Here is a 23,361-nt window from a genome sequence, read left to right as displayed (position 1 = left end):
AGCCAGAAATCATGTCTTTTTAAAACACTGTTCCTCTTACTCTCAGAAAAATAATTTTTTTTTTTTTTTTTTGAGATGGAGTTTTGCTCTTGTTGCCCAGGCTGGAGTGCAATGGCGTGATCTCTGCTCAATGGCAACCTGCATCTCCCAGGTTCAAGTGATTCTCCAGCCTCAGCCTCCTGAGTAGCTGGGACTACAGGCATGCACCGCCATGCCTGGCTAATTTTGCATTTTTAGTAGAGACAGAGTTTCTCCATGTTGGTCAGGCTGGTCTTGAACTCCTGACTTCAGGTGATCTGCCTGCCTCGGCCTCCCAAAGTGCTGAGATTACAAGAGTGAGCCACCACACACAGCAAAATAATGCATTCTTATGTATGGTGAATATTTAGATGCAGTTTCTAAATATATCATCTACTGAAATATCCTTAAAAGTAAATGATAAAATAATAAAGATACACATGAATAAACGGAACTTTGAATCTTCCATTTTTTTTCCTGTAACTGCTCCTGATTTTCAATTTTTGGTTTTAGAACCTCCTTTTTAGAAGCTAAGCCAGAGATCTGGTGCTAATATACAATTGGTTTAATTTTTTTAAAAAATTTAAAACAAATTTCTCTTGTTTATTAAACTATTAAAATGTTTTCTTCATTACAACTTTCAATATATTTCTCCTTGGAGATTGTTCTCCCAGAATATGAAACTGAATGTTATCAAAGACAAATTATGTTAGGAATGCCATCTTGTGGTTGACAGTAGTCCATTACACTAATTGGTCTTGACAATCTTTAATTCAGAAAGAAAACATACAGTAAATTCACAAACATAAATCATGGTTAAAAGGTACTACGACAAAGGAATACAAATTAAATACATGTATCAGTTGTGTGCAGTTTCAGCTGCCAGAAAAATAAAATGTTCACTGAAGAAACAACAAATTACATAAGAATTGACTCCAAATAATATAGTGAAACTGCTGTCTACAAATACCCTCCTATTGAGACTACTCAAGTACTCTTAATTTTGGAAAACTTTCCTCTTGAAATAGATCACTTCTTTCTGTATTCACTTATTATTTCTGTATTCACTTTATTTCTGTATTCACTTCTAAATAGTTCTGCTGTTTCATCCTGGACTTCAGTTATGTCTTGATTTTCAAACATCACCACCCTAACCATAAACATCCAAAAGACAGCGAAGGACAGAGTACATATTTAATTTGGACAGTGTGAGAAACACATTAGTTGTAGTACAAAATGGAATTTGAGGAGGGTTAAAAACACTGGCCATAGTCAGGTACAGAGGCTCACCCCAGTAATCCTAGCACTTTGGGAGGCCGAGGTGGGTGGATCACCTGAGGTCAGGCATTCAAGACCAGCCTGGAAAACTTGGCGAAACCCCATCTCTACGAAAAACAAAAAAATTATTCATGCGTGGTGGTGCATGCCTGTAATCCCAGCTACTTGGGAGGCTGAGGCAGGAGAAACACTTGAACCTGAGAGGTGGAGGTTGCAGTGAGCTGAAACTGTGCCAAACAAAAACAAAACAAAACAAAACACTGGCCTTAATCCTAATAGAAGAGTTTACTACTTCCTCCATTCAAGTTAGCCATTTTGAGTGGTAAATTAACTTTCTAATCAACAGAGAACTATTCACTAATTACAGATGTAGTACCTGAAAACTGGGCTTAAATATTTTAATTGCCAAATAGTATAGCAGACGTTTTGGCCCATATAACAGTGAGAGTGTGCGAGTGGAAACTGATACACCCCACGTGAGCACAAGGCAAAGCATGACAGTTCAAAGGTCCGTGCACTGTGTTACCTTTTGTCACTTCTAGATTAAAGATCTGAGGAGGTGCCATGAGGTCTAATGTCAGCCCTAGAGATCAGACTATTGAAATTCCAAACAGATATAGAGATATTTACATAAAAGAAAAAATGCTACTGTACTCCAAATCAGTGTTTGAGATTTATTATTGCATGCTTATAGCCAGAAAAAAAAATTTACTCTGAAAGCTTTCATATGAATTGATTTTGGATAAGTTTTTCCACATGACTCTTCAAGACATTCACATCAGCTGCACAGACCTGGTACTCCATCTTCTCTTGTTGTTTTGTTCTCTCTAATAAAGCCTCATGCAGTGGAGGTAATGCATTGTATGAACCCAGTAAATACAGCTGACTTGATGAAGTCTCATTGATTTCTTTAATCTTTAAAGCCTGCATGATAGCAGGTGCAAACTTTGAGTAATGGGCTGTAGATGAGACAATCACAGGGCAAGTTTTGTCTTGCACCCTATCTGCAACCACTTTTGCAACAGCAGTGTGTGGATCCAAAATATACCCTGAAGTATTATAGGTGGAGTTAATAGCTGCTAGGCACTCTCCCTCAGAGCACCAGTCAGCTACAAAATCCTGCTGAAGTTTCTCAACTAGAACCTTTTCTATCTGGAAGTGATGCTGACTTTCTAATTGATTAAATAATTCTGTCATTAGTTGTCCATCTTTATTAGCCATCAAGTGTAAATGTCGTTCTAGGTTTGAAGATTTGAGAATATCTATCGACGGTGAAAAAGTCTGTGCTAATTTTCTTTCCCTTAGATCATAATGTCCTGTTTTTATAAAATCAGTCAAAACACGGTTCTGATTAGAGGCACAGATAAATTTTCGAATTGGGATTCCCATCATTTTGGCATACACTGCTGCTAATATGTTACCAAAGTTTCCTGTGGGAATACAGACATCGACTGGGCTTCCAAAAGAAATAAATCCTTGACTAACAAGATCGAGATATGCGGAAGCATGATAAACTACCTGCGGAAGTAGTCGGCCCCAGTTTATGGAATTAGCCGAACTTAAAATTGTTCCATATTCCACAGTAAGAAAGCCAGTAAAATCAGAATCGTTAAAAATTCTTTTTATAGCTGTCTGGCAAAAATCAAAATCTGACTCAACACCCACTGCCCATCCATTTTCTCTCTGACTGCCAATTATTTGTGCTTTTTGAAAATCACTTACTCCATTCTCAGGAAAAAATGTGACCACAGCTATCCTTTGCTTATCATTCTTATTAAGACGACTAAAACCATTTAAGACTGCACTCCCTGTGTCTCCTGAAGTAGCTACAAGTATCATATAATTGCAACTTGGTGGGATACAGTGTGCAAAAATATGAGGCATAAGCTGTAAAGACAAATCTTTAAATGATCCTGTTGGTCCATGAAATAACTCCAGGATGAACTGGTTGCCTGAAAGGTGCCTGACAGGAGCAATTTTTGAGCAGGCAAAGTTTTCCCCATAAGCAGTTTCAATCATTTCTCCCAACCTGGCAGCAGGTATGTCTGCAGGATGGATACATCTTTCCAACAGTATCTGTGCTCTTTCTATGTACGTTGCTCCTACTAGGCTTTTCCACTCCCCACAGCTTAATTTTGGAAACTCCTTCGCAGGAACAAAGAGTCCACCATCAGAAGCCAACCCCTCAATTACAGCTTCACTAAAAAATTTTGCTGAAACCTTCTGTTCACAGTCTTTAGGCCAAACGTGTCTTGTTGAAATGAATGTTTCCGAGTCCACATCTTGGTATCTTTTAATTGCATTCAGCACTTTGTCAGCTACCTCCTCTGGGGAAGCCCCACTTTCACAGAAAACACGAGCATCATACCACTTCTTATAATACTGTCTTCTAAATTTAAGTAAGTCTTTCATAGATGTTCCAGAATTCCGACCTACAATCCTATCTATCTTCATTAATTTCAGACGATGAATTAGATCTAGTAGAGGTACATCCAGGTATACAATTACTCCATTTTTCTTCAGATGCCACATGCTAGCATCATGCATTGGATTGGACCCAGTAAGGGAAATCACACTTCCAGATGCAGAGAAGTTTAACACAGCTTTTCCTTCCTCTTCTAAAAATTGCTCATTACCAACATCCTGTAATTTTTCAGACACACTCATATTCCAGGTTTTTTCAAGGATATCATCATCTACATCTATGACACAACAACCTAGTTTCTGACCTATTATTCTGCCTACTGTTGTTTTCCCAGCACCAGGAGGTCCCATCAGGATAATATTTTTGTCTCCAACAAGAGAGTGGGTGGAATACCATGACTTCCTTAATTCCGCAAGTGCAAAGGTTCTTGAAAGAAATCGCTGTGCGTGTTTATCCATTTTAACATGTATACTAGAAAAACATTTCTGTGTTATCTTTTTCAGACGCTGACATCGGTTAAAGTGGAACATTCTCTTTTCACTTTTCTGCCCACACCAACCTAAAAATGGGCTTTAGCCCTTTTCAAAACACAAAACAAACAAACAAACAAACAACAAAAGATAATTTGGTTACTAATTTCAGTAGATTGTTAAAATCTCAACAGGATTGAATATAACCATGCCCATGGTACATAAACTGTTTAAAAATCTGCCAAACTTATGGAATTTTAAAAAAAGTATTCCAACCCAAATTCTTATATATTGCATATTATCCTTCTTAATGATATCTTTTAAAATCTCAAGACACTAAAAAATCAAAACTTTGACAAAATTTGTAACTATAAACAACAGAAACTTGTATTCACGAAGTGCCAGATTGTAGATGCTTTTAGAAGTGTATATATACTAAATCAAATTACTATTTCTTTTCGTATTGAGATCTTTTAATGGAAATTATTTCATGGTTTATCGGTTTATATCATATATAAAGATGATTTGGAGTTGGAGTGCTATCTACTTGTAATTCACAAAAGTTGAATAATATTCTTTATATTTAATTTCTCTTCAGTTATATGAACATCGTGATAGACTATATTACTCATAAATTTCTTACAGAATTCATAACAGGAAACTAGAATAAAAGAACATATTTGCTTATAAAATGCTTAGTTTTCCAAACTAGAGAACAAAGGTATGATATTTTCTTTCTTATGTGCCTTTTACACGCATATTAAGAATCATTGTGACATATCATTCATACTGAAGGCTTTAAAAAGAGCCAAAGTGAAAGGTATACTATTATACAAATAGTTAAGAAAAATTAATAATCAGCAATAAGGTCAAAGGCTACATATAACCTTATCTGCAAGGAACCATCGTTTTTGTTTCTAATCCTATAATCTTCAGTGGAGAGATTTAACTCAATTTCCAGGCCCAGGGCGATAGCCAAGAACCTCAGGAATGTTTCCAATGATGAGAGAAAACAATTATTCTGGCATCCAAAGAAGCTCTATAATTTCCCATATTGACCAAGTCCTTGTCTTTGGAAATATACTCACCATTAAAACAAAAATGTATGCCAGAGAAGTCAAGTCTTTGGCTTATGTAAAATGCAATATAATACCTCTGCAGTGTTCATGTAAACTGCCTGGAGTAATGTCACAGACACATAGTGGGGCTTATCACGTGTTCTCTGGTAGAACCAATATGCAACTAAAACATATTAAATACTAGATCATATGTTTAAGTATGTGCTGAAAACTTTTAATCATGTAATACTGACTTTCTATGCTACTTAAACTCTGTTTTGTAATTAAACATTTAAATGATTTTAAGCTAACTCTGAATTTAACTTACAAGTAAAATTAGAGCCGTCAAGGGAAGTAATTCATTTCCTTATTTGACTTTTCAATTTGTATGTGCTGTGCTTAATTTCCACTGACTTGTAAACACAATACACACCAGAACCAATCTGAAGAGTTGGTTGACTCTGAGGCAAAACTGATCTTTGCAAAATGTGGAGTCTATAATGGAAAAAATTTTAAGTAAATTATAACTGTATACAGTATCATAAAATTCTACACATAGACTAGTCTATTATTTGAAAAGCTCATCTGCAATTTTAAAAATACAGAAAAGTTGACCCTTTTCATGCTTCCCCAACTCTATTATTAGATTAAGATACCGTTTTTAAACATGTGTGTCTCATTATAAAAATAATTTCACTAAACAGTACTGAAGGAATTTCTACCATCAAGCAATAAAAAACCAAATAACAACAAATACAAAACCTTTCAGAAGGATACCTGGAATTTTAATGATTTGGCTGTATAATGATCAGAGGGGAAAAAAAATCAGTGGACTACAGCTATGAAATTAGTGTCTGAATTGTTTTTTAGGCTGTATTATCTATCAAAATCACTATATATTCATATGTAATAATATCCACTATAAAAAGCCCAAATAAAACTCTTGCCACAAAAAGCTCTCTCTTAGCTATATAAGTGTCTCTATAATAAAATCAAAGCACATATCATAGTGGTTAGCACAAAATATTTACAGTAAGATTAATCATTGTCACTCACTGACAATGAGCTAGGAATATATAAATTAAATCCAAATACGTAGGTACAAGGCAACGTGCATTTTTTTTTTTTTATGGCTTGGTTTATAAACCTTCAGAGAATACAGTGGTATTCTTGATTCAACCATGAATCAAGAACTGTTTTGCCACACACAGTTTAATCCTTTCCCTGAAGTAAACCAGGGACCAGAAAGAATTATATACTTGAATCATAACATCAATTTATTTTATTAAACGGTATTCTGGTACTGGACTTTAAAAGCACAAGCTGCTTTTAGGGCACTTATATAAAACAGTTTGATTAACCTCCTATTCAGGAAGCTTTTGCTTGTAACATCACAGTCTCTTTTTTTTTGAGTTTGCAATACATAACTTTCTGGTATCAGTATCAGTAATAATTGTATATAAGAGAGTAGCTGGTTTTCAAGTGCAGTAATTTTTTTTGTTTGTTTTTGTTTTTGCTTTTGAGAAAGGGTCTTCCACTGTCACCCAGGCTGGAGTGCAGTGGCATGATCTCAGTTCACTGTAGCCTCAACCTCTTGGGCTCAGGTCATCCTCCCACCAGGTGTGCACCACCACACCCAGCTAATTTTTGCAGGTTTTGTAGAGACAGGGTTTCAGCATGTTGCCCAGACTGCTCTTGAACTCCTGAACTCAAACAATCCTCCCACCTTGGCCTCCCAAAATGCTGGGATTACAGGCATGAGCCACCACACCGGCCCAGTAAATCTTTCATCTTTTCTTCTGCTTTATGTTGCTTGCTACCATGCCTAACATCAACTTCATTAAAAGTAGATTGTAAAGCAAACATTATGTTACCTTCACCTTATGTTTTGAAATCTTACTTTTCCTATATATTAGTTCCCCTCTACCCTCTCGTTTTTAAATTTTACTTCACTTCCCTTTTTCAAGACTTTGGGGTAGACATATATATTTTTTAAAAATTATGACAGTTCAATTTGTAAATTCTGTATCAATATTTCCCAAAAACATGTTCCTTAGACTAGAAGGCAGTTAAGTACTATATTATTTCTAAAGAACAATAAAGATATATTCTATTTTAAGATACATACTACATTTTATTTTGTAACATTTAACCACAAATTGATTTTAGGGGCTCAACATTTTTTAACAAACCAAATGAGGAAAAGACATCCTCATTTTCTTTTTGAGAATGCCTGCTGCAATGGCCAGTCAGGAACATACATAGAAGGCATATATATGGACTTCACCAAAGCATTATCCATGGTTCGCTAAATATTTGTTCAATTCACGGAGAAATGGAAAAAAGGATTTGAGGATATTGTTGAATGATCATAAAAAATGGTTCTGTTGAATAGAGGGAAATTTCTGGTAGTGCACTCCAAGGCTTTCGGTCTTGCTACTCTTCTCTTTAATGTGTTTAATAATTATTTGGATTAAGCATTGAGAGAGATATTGGATAATTAGTGGTTAACAGGACGGGCTTCAGAGAAAAATCTGCAGATGTGCAAGTCCTTTATATAAAATGGTGTAGTATTTGCATACAACCTGTGTACATCCTCCTGTATACCTCAAATTATCTCTGAATAACTTATAATAAGTAACACAATGCAAATGCTACGTACAGAGCTGGTATACTAATTTGCTTTTTTATTTGTGGTATTTTTACTGTTCCATTATTTTCGTGTTTTTGTTTTTCAGACAGGTTCCCACTCTGTTGCCCAGGCTGGAGTGCAGTGGCACAATCTTGGCTCACTACAGCCTTGACCTCCTAGGCTCAAGCAATCGTCCCATCGCAGCCTCACAAGTAGCTGGGACTACAGGCACGCACCAATACACCCAGCTAATTTTAGTACTTTTTGTAGAGAGGAGTTTCGCCATGTTGCCCAGGCTGGTTTCCAATTCCTGGGCTCAAGCAATCTTCCTGCCTTGGCCTTTGAAAAGTGCTAGGATTGCAGATATAAGCCACTGTGCCCAACCAAAATATTAAAATATTTTCAATCTGTAGTTAGTTGAATCTAAGAATGGGAAATTCACAGATATGGAGATCCAACTGTGTATCGGGACACAAACTAGCCAAAAGGAGGTTAAGCTCTACTGCTTCTGACTTCTAATCAAAAATTCTCTCAAACCCTTCTTTCAGAGGGCCTCCCACTTGCCATGAAATAGAGGTGAGGGTGGAAGGACCACACAATCTAGTATGGTTCTGTAATCACAAGGATCTTACAACCAAAACAATTAACTTTGCAAGTTCATCACTTAAGTCTTTATATTACTATCAAAGCTAAGCCTTTTCTGCCGTTAGACTTCTGCTGTTAGACACGTTCTTAATGATCTCAAATATTTAACTGAAAAATCTTAAGTATCCACAATTCTGTAACTTTGAGAATTATAAAGACCCTGTCTTTATAAAGGGTTTATTTACCTTCCAATTGTCTTATATCCTCATCTACACCCATTTTATTCATTTAAATAGATAAAAATAAGCCTTCGCAAAAAAACCCCTCATGGGTTTGTGTACACGACAGGCACACCAATATATGGGGATCTAGAATCTGTGCAAACTAGAATCCACAGGCTAAATCTGGCCCACTATCGTTTTTATAAATCAAGTTTCACTGAAGCACAACTTCAACCATTCATGTGCTCATACATTTGTTCATTGGTTCAGTATTGTCTTTGGCTGCTTTTGAGCTACAGTGGCAAAAGTGAGTAGTTGCAACATAACCACTTGGCCTGCAAAGGCCTGAAATATTTACTGTCTATCCCGTTACAGATAGTTTGTTCATCCCTATGGGTATATAACAGTTAATCGCCCGTGGACATGAGGTGGACACAGGCATTTTTTTTGAACTGTCACTTCAAGAGAATTATAAAAACTAGAAATAATTTTGCTTAAACACACTTTCGAAAGGCAAGCAGAATTGCAGATCAAATGTCTAAGAAAAAAGAAAAGTTCTTTTCCAAATGATTTAACAACCTGCTCATGACTGTACACTAACCATACTACAGTGAGGTCTAGCACAAATTGTTTAGCATTTTTTAAAGCATAATAAATATACAGACATCAGGGAAATTATTTTATTTCAATAACCCCAGAACATCAAGGCTACCTAAGGCCAGTTGGTGCTAACTGCAGAAATCATGTTTTGCCCTTACTTGCTATTTCAGGAACTGATTAACACAAATAGTCTCAAGGTGTTCCTTCTAATTAGAAAATTTATAAACTTTAGTCGATGACTATCCACTTGGCTAATGGTGTTATTATTCTATGAGTCCTTGGTTTGAATCTTCGTAAATACAGGAAGTTTCCCGCCAAAATTTTTCTCTATACTTGCTAAAACAGAAACCCCAAACATAAAATACTCAAGGGCGAAAAGGACAAAGTGATATAGATTTAGATCCAGATCTAAATATACATCTATAGATCTATCTATCTAAAATGTTTTGGAAGACAATCTGATGTGAAGAAATCTAGAGAATTTTCCCTAAGCGTCTGGGATAAAAATTAAAACCAACTGTATACAAAAAAAAAAAAACCTTACTGTATTCTTATCTAGTGCAATTCAGTAAGCCCAAAATAAGGATCTCCACATTCAGTAAAGCCTTTTTATACAAACTAAAAGGTTCACCGGGCCATTGTGTTGTTTCAATGTCTCCACCAGGCAACCAGGCAGTGAGAAACCCAAACTCCTGTGTTTTCTCTCCTCTCCGGGAAGCTTTATTTCCTTCGGGCAGAGTAGCCTCTGTACGGGTGGCTCAGAGCCATCCATCTTCCTCCCCAAATCCTATTACCAAAATGTCTTTTAAACACTCAGGTAAAAGCGTCTACATGACTTTCCTACGGCAGCCCTATGTGCGTAGATTTACGGGTGACTAGGTGGAGCAAAAAGGAATAAAACCGCTTCTCAGAAGACAATTTTCAACATGGGACGCCAAAAACTGGACAAAAACGTAAAGGCCCACTTAAAAGGCTCTCCTCTCAGTTTAGGATGCTCATTTACAAAGAGCAGGTCCACTGGTTCCTGGAGAAGGACCTAGAGGAAGGGTCCCGACCGGGGCGGGGGGGGGCGGGGAAGGGGGAAGAGCAGGCGCAGAGCAGACCCCGAGGGCCGCCCAAGAGGCTGTAGCGGGCGCAGGCGTGGCAGGGCAAGCGCAGCAGGCGGAGGAGGCCGCGGGCCCCGGGCGCGCACTCACACAGGTGGCGGGCAAGGCTGCGCGGGTTTCCCAGGGGCCTCGACCAGAATTGGCAGGAAAAATGCGCGCAGAGTTAAGATGACCAGCGAATAGCGGAAAGGGGAAGGGACGGTACAGGGAAAGGCATGCGATGGGAGCGGGGTGGCTTCTAGTTTTCCTTTCTCTCTCCTCCAGTAACTCACCAAGGAAATCTCACTGAGAAGACGGGGAAAATGAAAGGAAATAGGGAAGCAGTTTCCACGAACCGCTAAAGCCGATACAGGAGACGGAGCACCGTACCTCCGGCTAGTTCCCCGGTCCCGCCCCCGCGCAGTGGACTCTGCCTATGCCTGCGGCGGCCAGCGTACCTCCGCTCCACGCCCACGCCGGAGCAGCGCAGGGCACGTGACCTCCTGTCTCACTGCAGCCTATCCAAGCACTCCGAGCTCCTCGGGCTCCTCCCCTTCCTCGTCCCGCTGGCGGCCTTGGCCGTGCGTCCGCGTGGTCTCAGCCGATCGCTGCGCCCACACCGGGATTGGGGCCTGCTCCAAAAACGTTATTGTGTCACGCCTGCGCACCAGCTGCGCTTTTCTGTGTCTGCAGTAGGATTTTTCTTTTTCCCCAGATACACGGAGATAGAAAAGAGCACAGTTTTTAAGGGGACACCATTTTCACCCCGTTAACTTTCAAAGGCACGTAAAAACAGTGGCTTCCAAATGAGCTTCTCCAGTAGAAGGCGATACAGAAAAAGGGGAGACCTGGTTTGCTGTGCCGCCGTCTACTTCCTCGTTGCGTAGTAACGGTTTCCACGGCAACCGCACAGTCAACGACGCTTAGCAATCCCGGGAGACATAGGGTGTTTTCTTCCTGAGAGAGGACTGCTAAGAGGGGGTCAAAGGGGGGACGATGTGAAGGAGAGAAACTGTGGTCCTTGAGAAGGCGAAGAAAGAAAGGGGAAGCAGTGAAGAAGGACAGAGATACTGGGACAGGGAGAAAAAAGCTGAGAATAGCTTTTAAGGAGTCATTTGGTGACCATGGATCCAACGTGCCCTTCTGAGTGCATTTATAACCTCATACCCAGTGACTTGAAGGAGCCTCCCCAGCCTCCTAGGTATGTGGATAAGCAAAGACCATCACTTGAAACAAGAATGGGGAATAGTCAGTATTAATTAAACATACATATACTGGAATTTTTAATAATAAAATGTATTTATGCCTCGATGAAGTAGCCTTGGAGGATAACTTGTTAGAGAAAAGGTCGAAATATCTAGATATTTAGCATCTAACAGTTTTACAGAGAGGCCAGTCCGGCGCTGTGAGATGACCATTTGATTATATTACACTTAACCTCTTATTAATACTGCATATGATTATTGTGTAATTTAATTATATGTGATATGTATACAACATAGCACGAAGTTTCATGTTGTTGAAAAGAGAAAAATAACAATTCTGTTATCTTGTTTAAGTATACTTGATGTTTGGTTTCAGGAGTTCGGTGTTGTATTTCTAACTGCACTACTTCTCCCTCTCTAATGGGATAGTACTTATCTTTTCCCCCAAGATTTTTATGAAATATAAATTTACATTTGCCCTTGAACCTCAGGTTTTTGATCAGTGAAACGAAATATCTACTACTATTAGGCAGTTTCTAAGGACTTTTTCAGATCTAATGGTTTAATGGAAGGAAGACTTGGTGGATAATGAACCAAAAAATATGTAATTGAGTTGAAATTTTACATAGGTCTTAGAACCTCTTATATTCTCCAAATCTCAAAAACGTGCAAAGGAAGAACTTCAGTTACTCCCATCTGTAGGGACTTCTTAGAACTTACTTAAATCTGTGGGGAGCAAAGAAAGTAGTGGAGAAAATTTCAGCTCTCCTAGGACTTGAAATGTTTCCTGTCTTTTACCATCACGCTTGTTGGTATACCATCACCTTGTCGGACTGAAAATCAGGCCTAGCGATTGTCTTTGTGATCTTGGATAAAGTTTCATTGGTTTACTGATCTGTGAGATAAATGTACTAGATAATATCCAAGGCCCCTTTTAGATCTAATGGTCAATTATTTTTACCAGTATTAGGGTAATAGCTCAACAAGTAGGCAGCTTGTTCAACTTTAAATATTTGGTTTAAACCAGAGCAGTAACTATATTTATTACTTTTCCATCAGCATATCAAAATCTAGAGATTGGAAAGAGGAATATAAAGTAAGTTATCGCACGGTTGCAGAATTTATGAGTAGAGTTCAAATTGTCTATTGTTGAACCAACTTTTGGTTTCAAATTTCTGCATATTACACGAGATAAAACTCCTCCTCTCTGTAACACATTGGTAGATTGTATTTCTATAGAATATTGAATTTGAGTGTTATTTTGTTAAGTAGGTACTCTGTTCTTTGGCAAATTGAAAAGTTTTACTGCATCTAGATGATTTTTTTTTTTCTGAAAACATTTATAGGAACAGTCTTTATTCATTTGGCAAGCATTAATGGAGCCCCAATTATGTGTATAATATTGCACTAGTATATCTGTTCTTGGTGCTGTTGAAGTGATAGCACAGACTTCTTGGTTTTACTATGAAGAAATGAGTAGAAGAAAGATTTGTGATGAGAGGAAATAGAGGCACCCAAATGTAATGCCACAAGAATCATTTCTGTTAGGTTAAAGTCAATTTACACTGTCAAGATTCTGACAACTGCCTGCCTTTTGATCTCCCACGCCTCAGAGTTTACAGTCTTTTTGGGGAACTGAAATATGAACACTAAAATTTATCATTGAAAACCCTAACGAGAGATGAAGATACTAACTGAGAACTTAGAAGATGAATGTATGTGACCAAAATCGGATGAAGGGCACTTTTCTGCAGTTGAACTATTGGCTGAGACTTAAGTTATGAAAGTCTCAAAGTCAATGGGAAGTCATGATTCAGTTTTCAAAATCTGAGTTACTCATGATGCATAAGATGGTTTCTAAGATTTTCACCAAATCTGTCACCCTTTTTTTTTTTTTTAATTAATTTTCTTTGAGACAGAGTTTCACTCTTTTTGCCCAGGCTGGAGTGCAGTAGTGCCATCTCGGCTCACTGCAACCTCTGCCTCCTGGATTCAAGCGATTCTTCTGCCTCAGCCTCCCAAGTAGCTGGGATTACAGGCCCCTGCTACCATGCCCGGCTAATTTTGTACGTTTAGTAGAGACGGGGTTTCACCATGTTGGCCAGGCTAGTCTTGAACTCCTGACCTCCAGTAATCAACCCACCTCTGCCTCCCAAAGTGCTATGATTATAGGCATGAGCCACTATGCCTGGCCTATCACCCTTTATTGATGTCTGCAGTTATTGAATATCTCCAGTCATTCCCTCTTTCCATTTTGTTTAAAGCAATATTCTAGTTATGGTCTGAACATTCCATGAAACCATTATCTCTTTTCCATAATTCTTGGCACAATGTTTTCATCCATTCAGCCTAAGCTTCCATAAGCATTTTGACAGTCGTGTCCAACTGTTGGCTCACATTGAAATAACCTGTATGGAGTTTGACTAAGGTTGGTCTCTCCCATCCTCTAATTATGTAGCTGATTCCTTTTTATCTCAACTCATTAATCTATGAAGATCATTTTGAATTTGAATCTTTTATACATTCTGTTAACCATTCTTCCCAGCTTTGTGTCATTTGCAAATTTAATAAGTATGTCTTTTATATCTCTTATCTATCATTGAACATGGTATATTCGTCTGTTCTCACACTGCTAATAAAGACATACTCAAGACTGGGTAATTTATATTTAAAAAGAGGTTTAATTGACTCACAGTTCCACATGACTGAGGAGGCCTTACAATCATGGCAGAAGGCAAAGGAGGAGCAAAGTCACATCTTACATGGTGGCAGGCAAGAGAGTATGTGCAGGGGAACTCCTCTTTATAAAACCATCAGATCTCATGAGACTTATTCACTATCATGAGAGCAGCACAGAAAAGACCCACCCCCATGATTCAATTACCTCCTACCAGGTCCCTCCCATGACATGTGGGAATTATGGGATCTCATCAATTCAAGATGAGATTTGCGTGGGGACACAGCCAAACCATATCATTCTACCCCAGCCCCTCCCAAATCTCATGTCCTCACATTTCAAAACCAATCATGCCTTCCCAACAGTCCCCCAAAGTCTTAAATCATTTCAGCATTAACTCATAAGTCCACAGTTCAAAGTCTCATTTGAGACCAGGCAAGTCCCTTCTGCCTATGGGCCTGTAAAATTAAAAGCAAGTTAGGTACTTCCCAGATGCAATGGGGGTCCAGACATTGGGTAAATATAACCATTCAAAATGGCAGAAATTGGCCAAAACAAAGGGGCTATAGGCTCCTTGCAAGTCCAGATTCTAATAGGGCAGTCATTAAACCTTTAAGTTCCAAAATGACTTCCTTTGACTCCATGTGTCACATGCAGGTCACACTGATGCAAGAGATGGGTTCCCATGGTCTTGGGTAGCTCTGCCCCTATGACTTTGCAGGGTACAGACCCCCTGCTGGCTGCTTTCATGGGCTGGCGTTGAGTGTCCGCAGCTCTTCTGGGTACATGGTGCAAGCTCTTGGTGGATTTATCATTCTGAGGTCTGGAGAACAGTGGCCCTCTTCTCACAGCTCCACTAGGTAGTGCCCCCAGTGGGGACTCTATTGGGGGACTTCAACCCCACATTTCCCTTCCACACTGCCCTAGCAGAAGTTCTCCATGAGGGCTCTGCCTCTGAAGCACATCTTTGCCTAGATATCCAGATATTTTGATACATCCTCTGAAATCTAGGTGGAGGTTTCCAAACCTCAATTCTTGACTTCTGTGCACCTGCAGTCCCAACACCACGTGGAAGCCTCCAAGGCTTGGGGCTCGCACCCTCTGAAGCAATGGTGTGAGCTCTACGTTGGCCCCTTTTAGCCATGGTTGGGACTCAGGGCACCAAGTCCCAAGGTTGCACAAAGCAGCAAGGCCCTGGGCCCAGCCCATGAAACCATTTTTCCCTCCTAGGTCTCTGGGTCTGTAATGGGAAGGGCTGCTGTGGAGACCTCTGACATGCTCTGGAGACATTTTCCCCATTGTTTTGGTTATTAACATTTGGCTTCTCCTTATGCAAATTTCTGCAGCTGGCTTGAATTTCTCCTCAGAAAATGGGTTTTTCTTTTCTATTGCATCATCAGGCTGCAAATTTTCTGAACTTTTATGCTCTGCTTCCCTTTAAGCTTAAGTTCCAATTCCATACCATATCCTTGTGAATACATAAAACTGAATGCTTTTAACAGCAATCAAGTCACCTCTTGAATGTTTTGCCACTTAGAAATTTCTTCCACCAGATGCCCTAAGTCATCTCTCTCAAATTCAAAGTTCCACAAATCTTCAGGGCAGGGGCAAAGTGCCACCAGTATCTTTGCTAAAACATAGCAAGAATCACCTTTATTCCAGTTCTCAACAAGTTCCTCATCTCCATCTGAGACCACCTCAACCTGGACTTTATTGTCCTTATCGCTATCAGCATTCTGGTCAAACCCATTCAACAAGTCTCTGGGAGTTCCAAACGTTCCCACATCTTTCTGTCCCCTTCTGAGTCCTCCAAACTGTTCCAACCTTGGTCTGTTACCCAGTTCCAAAGTCGCTTTCACATTTTTGGATATCTTTATAGCAGCACGCCACTCTACTGGTACCAATTTATTCTTATTAGTCTGTTCCTACACTGCTGATAAGCATATACCCAAGACTAGGTAATTTATAAAGGAAAGAGGTTTGACTCACAGTTCCACATGGCTGGGGAGGCCTCACAATCATGGCAGAAGGTGAAGGAGGAACAAAGTCACATCTTACATAGTGGCCAAGAAGAGAGTGTGTTCAGGGGAACACCTCTTTATGAAACCATCAGATCTTATGTGGCTTATTCACTATCCCAAGAACAGCATGGGAAAGACCACCCCCATGATTCACTTACCTCCCACTGGGTCCCTCCCACAACATATGGGAATTATGGGAGCTACAATCCAAGATGAGATTTGGATGGGGACACAGCCAAACCATATCACACGGCAAGTGCTATATACTTCACTAGGCTACCAGACACCTCTCTCTAGGCTGATAGCAATACTTTTGAGTGTTCAGTCACCAAAGGGAACCTATTAACTCATATTTCTCTACCTTATCAACAAGGATTTAACAAGATTCTCCACTAACATCAACATGCAAATTATTATGTCTAAAATATTTCCCTAATCTATTTATCAAATAATCTTATTTTTTAATTGATTTTCGTTTGTGGTGACCTGAAACTCCAAATGGCCTTATGCAATCATTGCTTCTCTATGAATGTAATAAAAATTCTCTCTACGACTCTTACAGAAATTGTCATCAGGCTCTATAGTGTAGAATTTCTGCATGCATACTTTTTGAAAATGAGAATATTTAATGCAGTGAACACCACTAGTTTTTGTTTAACGTGGTTCTGTTTTTCATTGTGATTAATTGTAACACATAATCAGAATTTCATTTTTGGAGCTTCCCATTCTTCTTGGACTACCTTCTGCTTTATGCAGTGTCAATATTGTTAACACTTATATGTTCTGAAGTCTTTATAACGTCTCTTTGTTTCAAGTATGGTTGTGTATCTGACTTTGCTGTGAAATCTGTTCCTTGACTATTAGGAACTCTTAGGTGACATGGTCATTTTCTTTTGATCCAGAGTTTCTTGTCTTACCCACTTTGCTAACTAATTACAGCCAAGAATTTAATCAAGGAAAGCAGTAACCCTTTTAATTAACTTATATTCAAAGAAAGTCTAGACTATTCCAAAGTCTCTTTTTGTTTGGCATGATGACATTTTATGCTAAAATTCCATTGCTGCAATATATGGTCTCTGAGCATTATGATTAGTGTTAGTAACTATTTTAGTGTTTAGTGTTAGAATTTAAGTGTTAGAATGTGTTTTTCATCTGGCTAGGCAGTCTCTGCAGACCCACAATAATACTTCTCTTCATCTCTTACATTTTGTCCAACTGCCCTTCTCATGCTTATGTATCTCATATATTTATATTTATTCATATTATGTTTTATATAGACATATATATATCACAGGCACACAAATGAAGATGTGTTATAATTAATAGAATTACCTGAAGAATGTAGAAGAATTGAAGGCCTGGAAAACTATGTGGTTAACAGGGTAATTCAAAAGGCACCTTTCCCTTCAGGCATATGGATGAGGGGACAGACAACCAGATACAGAATTTTTTTCAGCAAGGAACATTGTGGCTTCCATCTGCATTTACTGGCTTAATGTATATTTTGAGTTACTGCCTCTAATTTAGAAACCTATACATAATATAACATGTGGTAAAAGGTATTAGCACACCTCTCTGGCATTTGATATATACACAAAAATGTTGAGAGAAGAAAATATGACAACAATATTTCTTAAAATCAGTTGCCAAGGAAATGTGTAAGTGAGCTTTTGTGAATGTTAGACTCATTTTTTTAGATTATTCCGTTACAGAATAAGGTTTAATATCTTAAGCAATACTAACAATATATTGTATATGAGAATTCACTTTTGCAGATCAGGGAAATATGTCAGTCTGTTATAACCACCTAGACATGATGACTCAAATTTTTACAGAATAAGACTGTGTCTTCCAGGACACAGGTAAAATCAAGTAAAGGGTTAAAACATTTTATCAGGATGGATATCCAATAATAATCATAACCACAAGAATACTATTACTATTAATAGCAATATGTTCAATGTATTAGAATTTAAAATATGCCAGTTATTGCTCTTTTCACAAGAATCTTATGGGATATGTAGTAGTATCCCCTTGTTACAGAAGAAAAATCTCCGGCCCAGAAGTTGAGGCAATGATGAAGAACAAGAGCTGAGATGGAGACACAAATCTAAAACCAAAGCTCATAACTTTAATTGGTTTGCACAGTCTTTTAGCCTGAGTCAATTAAACAAACTGAGTCTTTTTTGTTTCAGTAACATCTATAATTGTTTAATTTTTGATAACTTATTGTATATCAGCTACTATTTGGTGTTTATACACAACCTTGTTCTAATAAAATAAGTGTTTTTGATGAGGCTATCAAAGCAAGTGGGAAATTTATGATAGAATAGTAAAGCTACAAATGAGGACCTACATGAAATGTACGCTTTAAAATCATGTACATTTGCTTAAAGTCTGAAACAAATTTGACTCTATTAGTTAAGCAGCCAGCCCACAAAGGAAGAAAGATGCTTCCCATGCTTCTTTAAAATTCAATTACACTCTAAGTCACATTGTCCGAAGACAAAAGCAAAGCAGTAGCCAAAGAGGAGCACACATGTTCTTGGTGTGCTGCCACAAATACACTTCCGCCAGGATTCATGGAGAGAGGAGACCATGTGTGTAATATAATAAAGATTTCAGCCGCACTTTTACACTAAATGTACTGAGTTTCATAAGTCTAATATTGCCCTCATTATATATCAGTATCCCAGTACGATAACATAACTTAACCAAAGCAGTTTTGGAGACAGCAATGTGTTGTACTCTGGGTGTGCAGCTATCTGACTATATAGTTTAATTCAAGGATAGATTTTCCTGCTATCTAGATCAGCACAGTATAACAGAAATGTAATGAGAATCATATATGTAATTTAAATGTTTCTAATAGTCACTTTTAAAAGTAGAAATAACAGGAAAAATTTACGTTATGTAGTTTATTTAATGCAATATATCTAAAATACTGTGATTTCAGCATGTGGCACCAGCCACATTTCAAGTGCTCAATATCCACATGTGGCTGTATTACACAGCACAGATGTAGATGAATACATTAACTACATAGTCTTTTGATATTCCATGTATGATTTCACTCAACAGCTTGTGAGAGGTATTGAGCAGCACTAAGATCATCATTATACTCAATGACATATGTCTGTGTTGTCAAGTAAGTGCAGAGCAGAGCTATGACAGACAACGAGGCTGGGGGAGGAATTGGCATCCATTTTTGAAAATTTAGTTACTTGATATAGACATGAGCCTGAATTGAACACTCTCATTTCGAGTCTGTAGGGGGTCTTAAAGGGTATCTGTGTACATCTAAAAATTCTCAAGAAATAATTTGGATGACTTTCTAGCACAGCCTAGGTTCCAGAGTTCAGAGTCCCACACAATAGTGTAATGCTGCAATAATACTGGCCAAAAATTGAAAAAGAAAAGTTGTTAATCAGATGCCCATTTTGCCCATTAGAGGAAAAAAAAAATCTCAATTAAGCACTTTCAAACTATCTCAACTTATTGGGCAATATCATTTATTTGTGTGCCCTTTAAAATAAATGGTTTTAAAAATGTAAATCTATCTTAATGATGGGACTTACTACATGGTGATTATTGGCAGTAAAATACAGTTTTGATATGTTTTTTGAAGATGACAATTTTAGTTTGAGAATAACTTATCTTTAGCCTGTATCTAACAATTCTGATAATAAATAGAAAATAGAGCCAATTATCCATCACACTGCCTGACTTCAAACTATACTACAGGGCTGCAGTAACCAAAGCAGCATGGTACTGGTACAAGAACAGACACAGAGATCAATGGAACAGAATAGAGAACCCAGAAATAAGACTGCCCACTTACAACTATCTGATCCTTTACAAACCTGACAAAAACAAGCAGTGAGAAAAGGACTCCCTGTTCAATAAATGGTGCTGGGAGAACTGGCTAGCCATGTGCAGAAGAATGAAACTGGACCCCTTCCTTTAACCATATACAAAAATTAACTCAAGGTGGATTAAAGACTTAAATGTAAAACCCAAAACTGTAAAAACCCTGGAGGAGAAGTTAGGCAATACCATTCAGGACATAGGCATGGGCAAAGATTTCATGATGAAGATGCCAAAAGCAGTGGCAACAAAAGCAAAAATTGACATATGGGATCTAATTAAACTAAAGAGCTTCTGCACAGGAAAAGAAACCATCAACAGAGTAAACAACCTACAGAATGGGAGAAAATTTTTGCAAACTATGCATCTGACAATGGTCTAATATCCAGCATCTATAAGAAACTTTAACAAATTTACAAGAACAAAACAAATAATGCTATTAAAAAAGTGGGCAAAGGACATGAACAGACACTTCTCAAAAGAAGACATACATGCAACCAACAATCATATGAAAAAAAGCTCAACATCACTGATCATTAAAGAAATGCAAATCAAAACTACAATGAGATACCATCTCACACCAATCAGAATGGCCATTATTCAAAAGATACTGGTGAGGTTGTGGAGAAAAAGGAACACTTACTGCTGATGGGAGTGCAAATTAGTTCAACCATTGTGGAAGACGGTGTGGCGATTCCTCAAAGACCCAAAGATGGGAATACCATTCAACCCAGTAATCCCATAACTGGATATATACCCAAAGGAATAGAAATTGTTCTATTATAAAGACACATGCATGCCTAGGTTCATTACAGCACTATTCACAGTAGCAAAGACATGGAATCAACTAAATACCCATCAGTGATAGACTGGATAAAGAAAAGGTGATACATATACACCACGGGATACCATTCAGCCATAAAAAAAGAATGAGATCATGTCCTTTGCAAGGACATGGATGTGTGCATGTAAAAATTCTCCTCAATAAATAATTTGGATAACTTTCTAACACAGCCTAGGCTCCAGAGTTCAGAGTCCCATGCAATAGTGTAATGCTGTGGTAGTACTGTCCTTAGCAAACTAACACAGGAACATGAAACCAAATACTGCTAAATTCTTACTTAAAGTGGGAGCTAAATGATGATAACACATGGACACATGGAGGGGAACAACACACACTGGGGCCTATCAGAGGTTGGGGGTGGGAGGAGGGAGAGGATCAGGAAAAACAAGTAATGAGTACTAGGCTTAATACCTGCGTGATGAAATAATCTGTCCAACAAACCCCCGTAACGCATGTTTACCTATATAACAAATCTGCACATGTATCCCTGAACTTAAAAGAAAATAGAGCCAATTATCTAATAAAGTCACCATTAGATCTTTATAATAAAACCACACCATTCAGAAAATGGAATAAAATGCAGCTATTTAACAGAAAGAATAAGCTTTATGTGTATTAAGATATCACACTATATTAAGTTTTTAAAATCTGGTTGCAATTCGTACAAAAATAGGAACACAGGCTTGGCATGGTGGCTCACATCTGTTATCCCAGCACGTTGGGAGGCCAAGGTAGGTGGATTACTTGAGGCCAGGAGTTCCAGACCATCCTGGCCAATGTGGTGAAACCCTGCCCCTACTAAAAATACAAAAATCAGCCAGGCATGGTGATGCGTGCCTGTAGTCCCAGCTACTCAGGAGGCTGAGGCACGAGAATCATTTGAACCCAGAAGGCAGAGGTTACAGTGAGTTAAGATCACACCACTGCACTTCAGCCTGGGCAACAGAGCAGACAAAAAAAAAAAAAAAAAAGAAGGAAAGAAAGAAACACTGAAATTGAATTTATTCTGGAAAATTTCTTGGAGAGCTGGAGGAGACCTAGATTTTAATTTACTTATTAATGTTATTTTTGTAATTTGGAAAATATAATTTATATAAAATAGAGTATCTTATTTTCTATAATAGATGGACAGGCTTTCAGTTCATATACCTACACAAAAACATACTGAATCATGGGTTTACAAATTTAAAAGAGATGGGAGTAGAGACACCTTTTTTTTACCCCAAATGAAATTATCTTCTTAATCACGAGACCGTATCTGCCAACCCCAACTTCTATGGGCATTTCAAGGCACAGATTTGGCTTGAACATTATTTCTTGAAAGTATCTAATGAGCTCATTCAGTGTGGACTATAATTGATTCCCAGCCTTTAAGTTCAGGATTGAGGCAAGGCTCCTAAAAGGAAAAAAAACAATAATGTGTCTCCAAATAAGTCTATCTACATAAGGAATAAGATAATACAAGTTGTTACAAACAGTATCGCTGAACTTTTGCTTTCAACCAAAGATAGGATTTATCTTCTCGACTTAAATAACCAGAACACCAGAAAAAAATATATGAAACAATAGTTATCAGACACTGAACAATAGACAACACAGAGCAGTCATCCATAACAGAAGAGAAACAAGTGAGGAAAACCCTACGATTGCCCCAGCATACTCTCTGGAGAGAATTTCCAGGCCAAGATCCTGAAGGAAAAATTAAAACAAAGCCTAGGAGTCTCCATGAGTTAAGGAGACAGAACTCAGAGTTTGTGAAGGCCAAAGCTGCTAGAATTCATAGCATGGAGTACCAGAGAGGAGAGCTGCATAGAGACAGGACTGTGGAAATACAAACAAGGATTTCCCTAAAGTCTTTGGTTGATAGCACACGTATGTAATGAAACACCAAGGCCAAGGAAATAACCAACAGAAAGCAGTAGCGCCAGGTAAAGTTCGTGTTCACACCAGCCCAGGTGGAGACACCTCCTAATACACAGGGCATTGAGTAGTGCATTCAGAAGTATATTGCCTCAGTAGTGGGGCCAAATTCAAAATAGACTGAAAGCACTTGTGGAATTACCCCAACACTTAAAGCAAGCTTTAAAATGATCACCCTGTTTCCAACTATCGTAACTGAATCCCAGAAAAAGGCTAAGGAAAAAATTTAAAGAACACCAGAAAAGAGAGAAAGAAGAGAAAAATTCAGCAGCAAGCAATGTAAAATTCACAATGTTTGGCATCCAATCAAAAATTACCAGGCATACAAAGAAGCAGGAAAATATAATGCATAACCAAGAGAAAACATAGTAAAGACAGACACAGAAATGACACAGATGAGAGAATCAGCAGAGAAGACCTTAAAACAGTTATTTTAAATATTCATCATGTATTCA

General features: G+C 38.2%; 2 protein-coding genes across 8 annotated transcripts in view; one reads left to right on the top strand and one right to left on the bottom strand.

Moving 5' to 3' along the window:
* Positions 1 to 1,956: 1,956 nt before the first annotated feature.
* THNSL1 (threonine synthase like 1) lies at positions 1,957 to 10,916 on the bottom strand. 7 transcript variants are annotated; one of them, XM_008002548.3, is made up of 3 exons: positions 10,666 to 10,820; positions 5,578 to 5,744; positions 1,957 to 4,299 (listed from the first exon to the last, which is right to left on the bottom strand). In XM_008002548.3, exon 3 carries the CDS (start codon positions 4,249 to 4,251, stop codon positions 2,020 to 2,022), a length of 2,232 nt encoding a protein of 743 aa, XP_008000739.2. In that variant the 5' UTR covers positions 4,252 to 4,299; positions 5,578 to 5,744; positions 10,666 to 10,820; the 3' UTR covers positions 1,957 to 2,019. The 7 variants fall into 7 exon arrangements, with proteins under 7 accessions (XP_008000739.2, XP_008000744.2, XP_008000741.2 ...); XM_008002553.3 differs by having other exon boundaries at positions 5,683 to 5,744; XM_008002550.3 differs by having other exon boundaries at positions 10,763 to 10,818.
* A 291-nt stretch (positions 10,917 to 11,207) lies between these two features.
* The window catches only part of ENKUR (enkurin, TRPC channel interacting protein), a 31,452-nt gene continuing 19,298 nt past the window's right edge, over positions 11,208 to 23,361 (top strand). The window contains exon 1 of the mRNA XM_008002558.3: positions 11,208 to 11,573. Coding sequence (XP_008000749.1) covers positions 11,497 to 11,573 — 77 coding nt within the window. The 5' untranslated portion in view covers positions 11,208 to 11,496. The remainder of the gene's footprint in view (positions 11,574 to 23,361) is intronic.

Source organism: Chlorocebus sabaeus, chromosome 9, assembly GCF_047675955.1.
Source record: "Chlorocebus sabaeus isolate Y175 chromosome 9, mChlSab1.0.hap1, whole genome shotgun sequence".
Taxonomy (NCBI): domain Eukaryota; kingdom Metazoa; phylum Chordata; class Mammalia; order Primates; family Cercopithecidae; genus Chlorocebus; species Chlorocebus sabaeus.
The sequence above is the reverse complement of the archived record's forward strand: the minus strand, read 5'-3'. Positions and strand labels throughout refer to the sequence as shown.

Excerpts from the sequence above, each read along its gene's own strand:
- THNSL1 (XM_008002555.3), bottom strand. The coding sequence starts at position 4,251 with ATGTTCCACTTTAACCGATGTCAGCGTCTGAAAAAGATAACACAGAAA.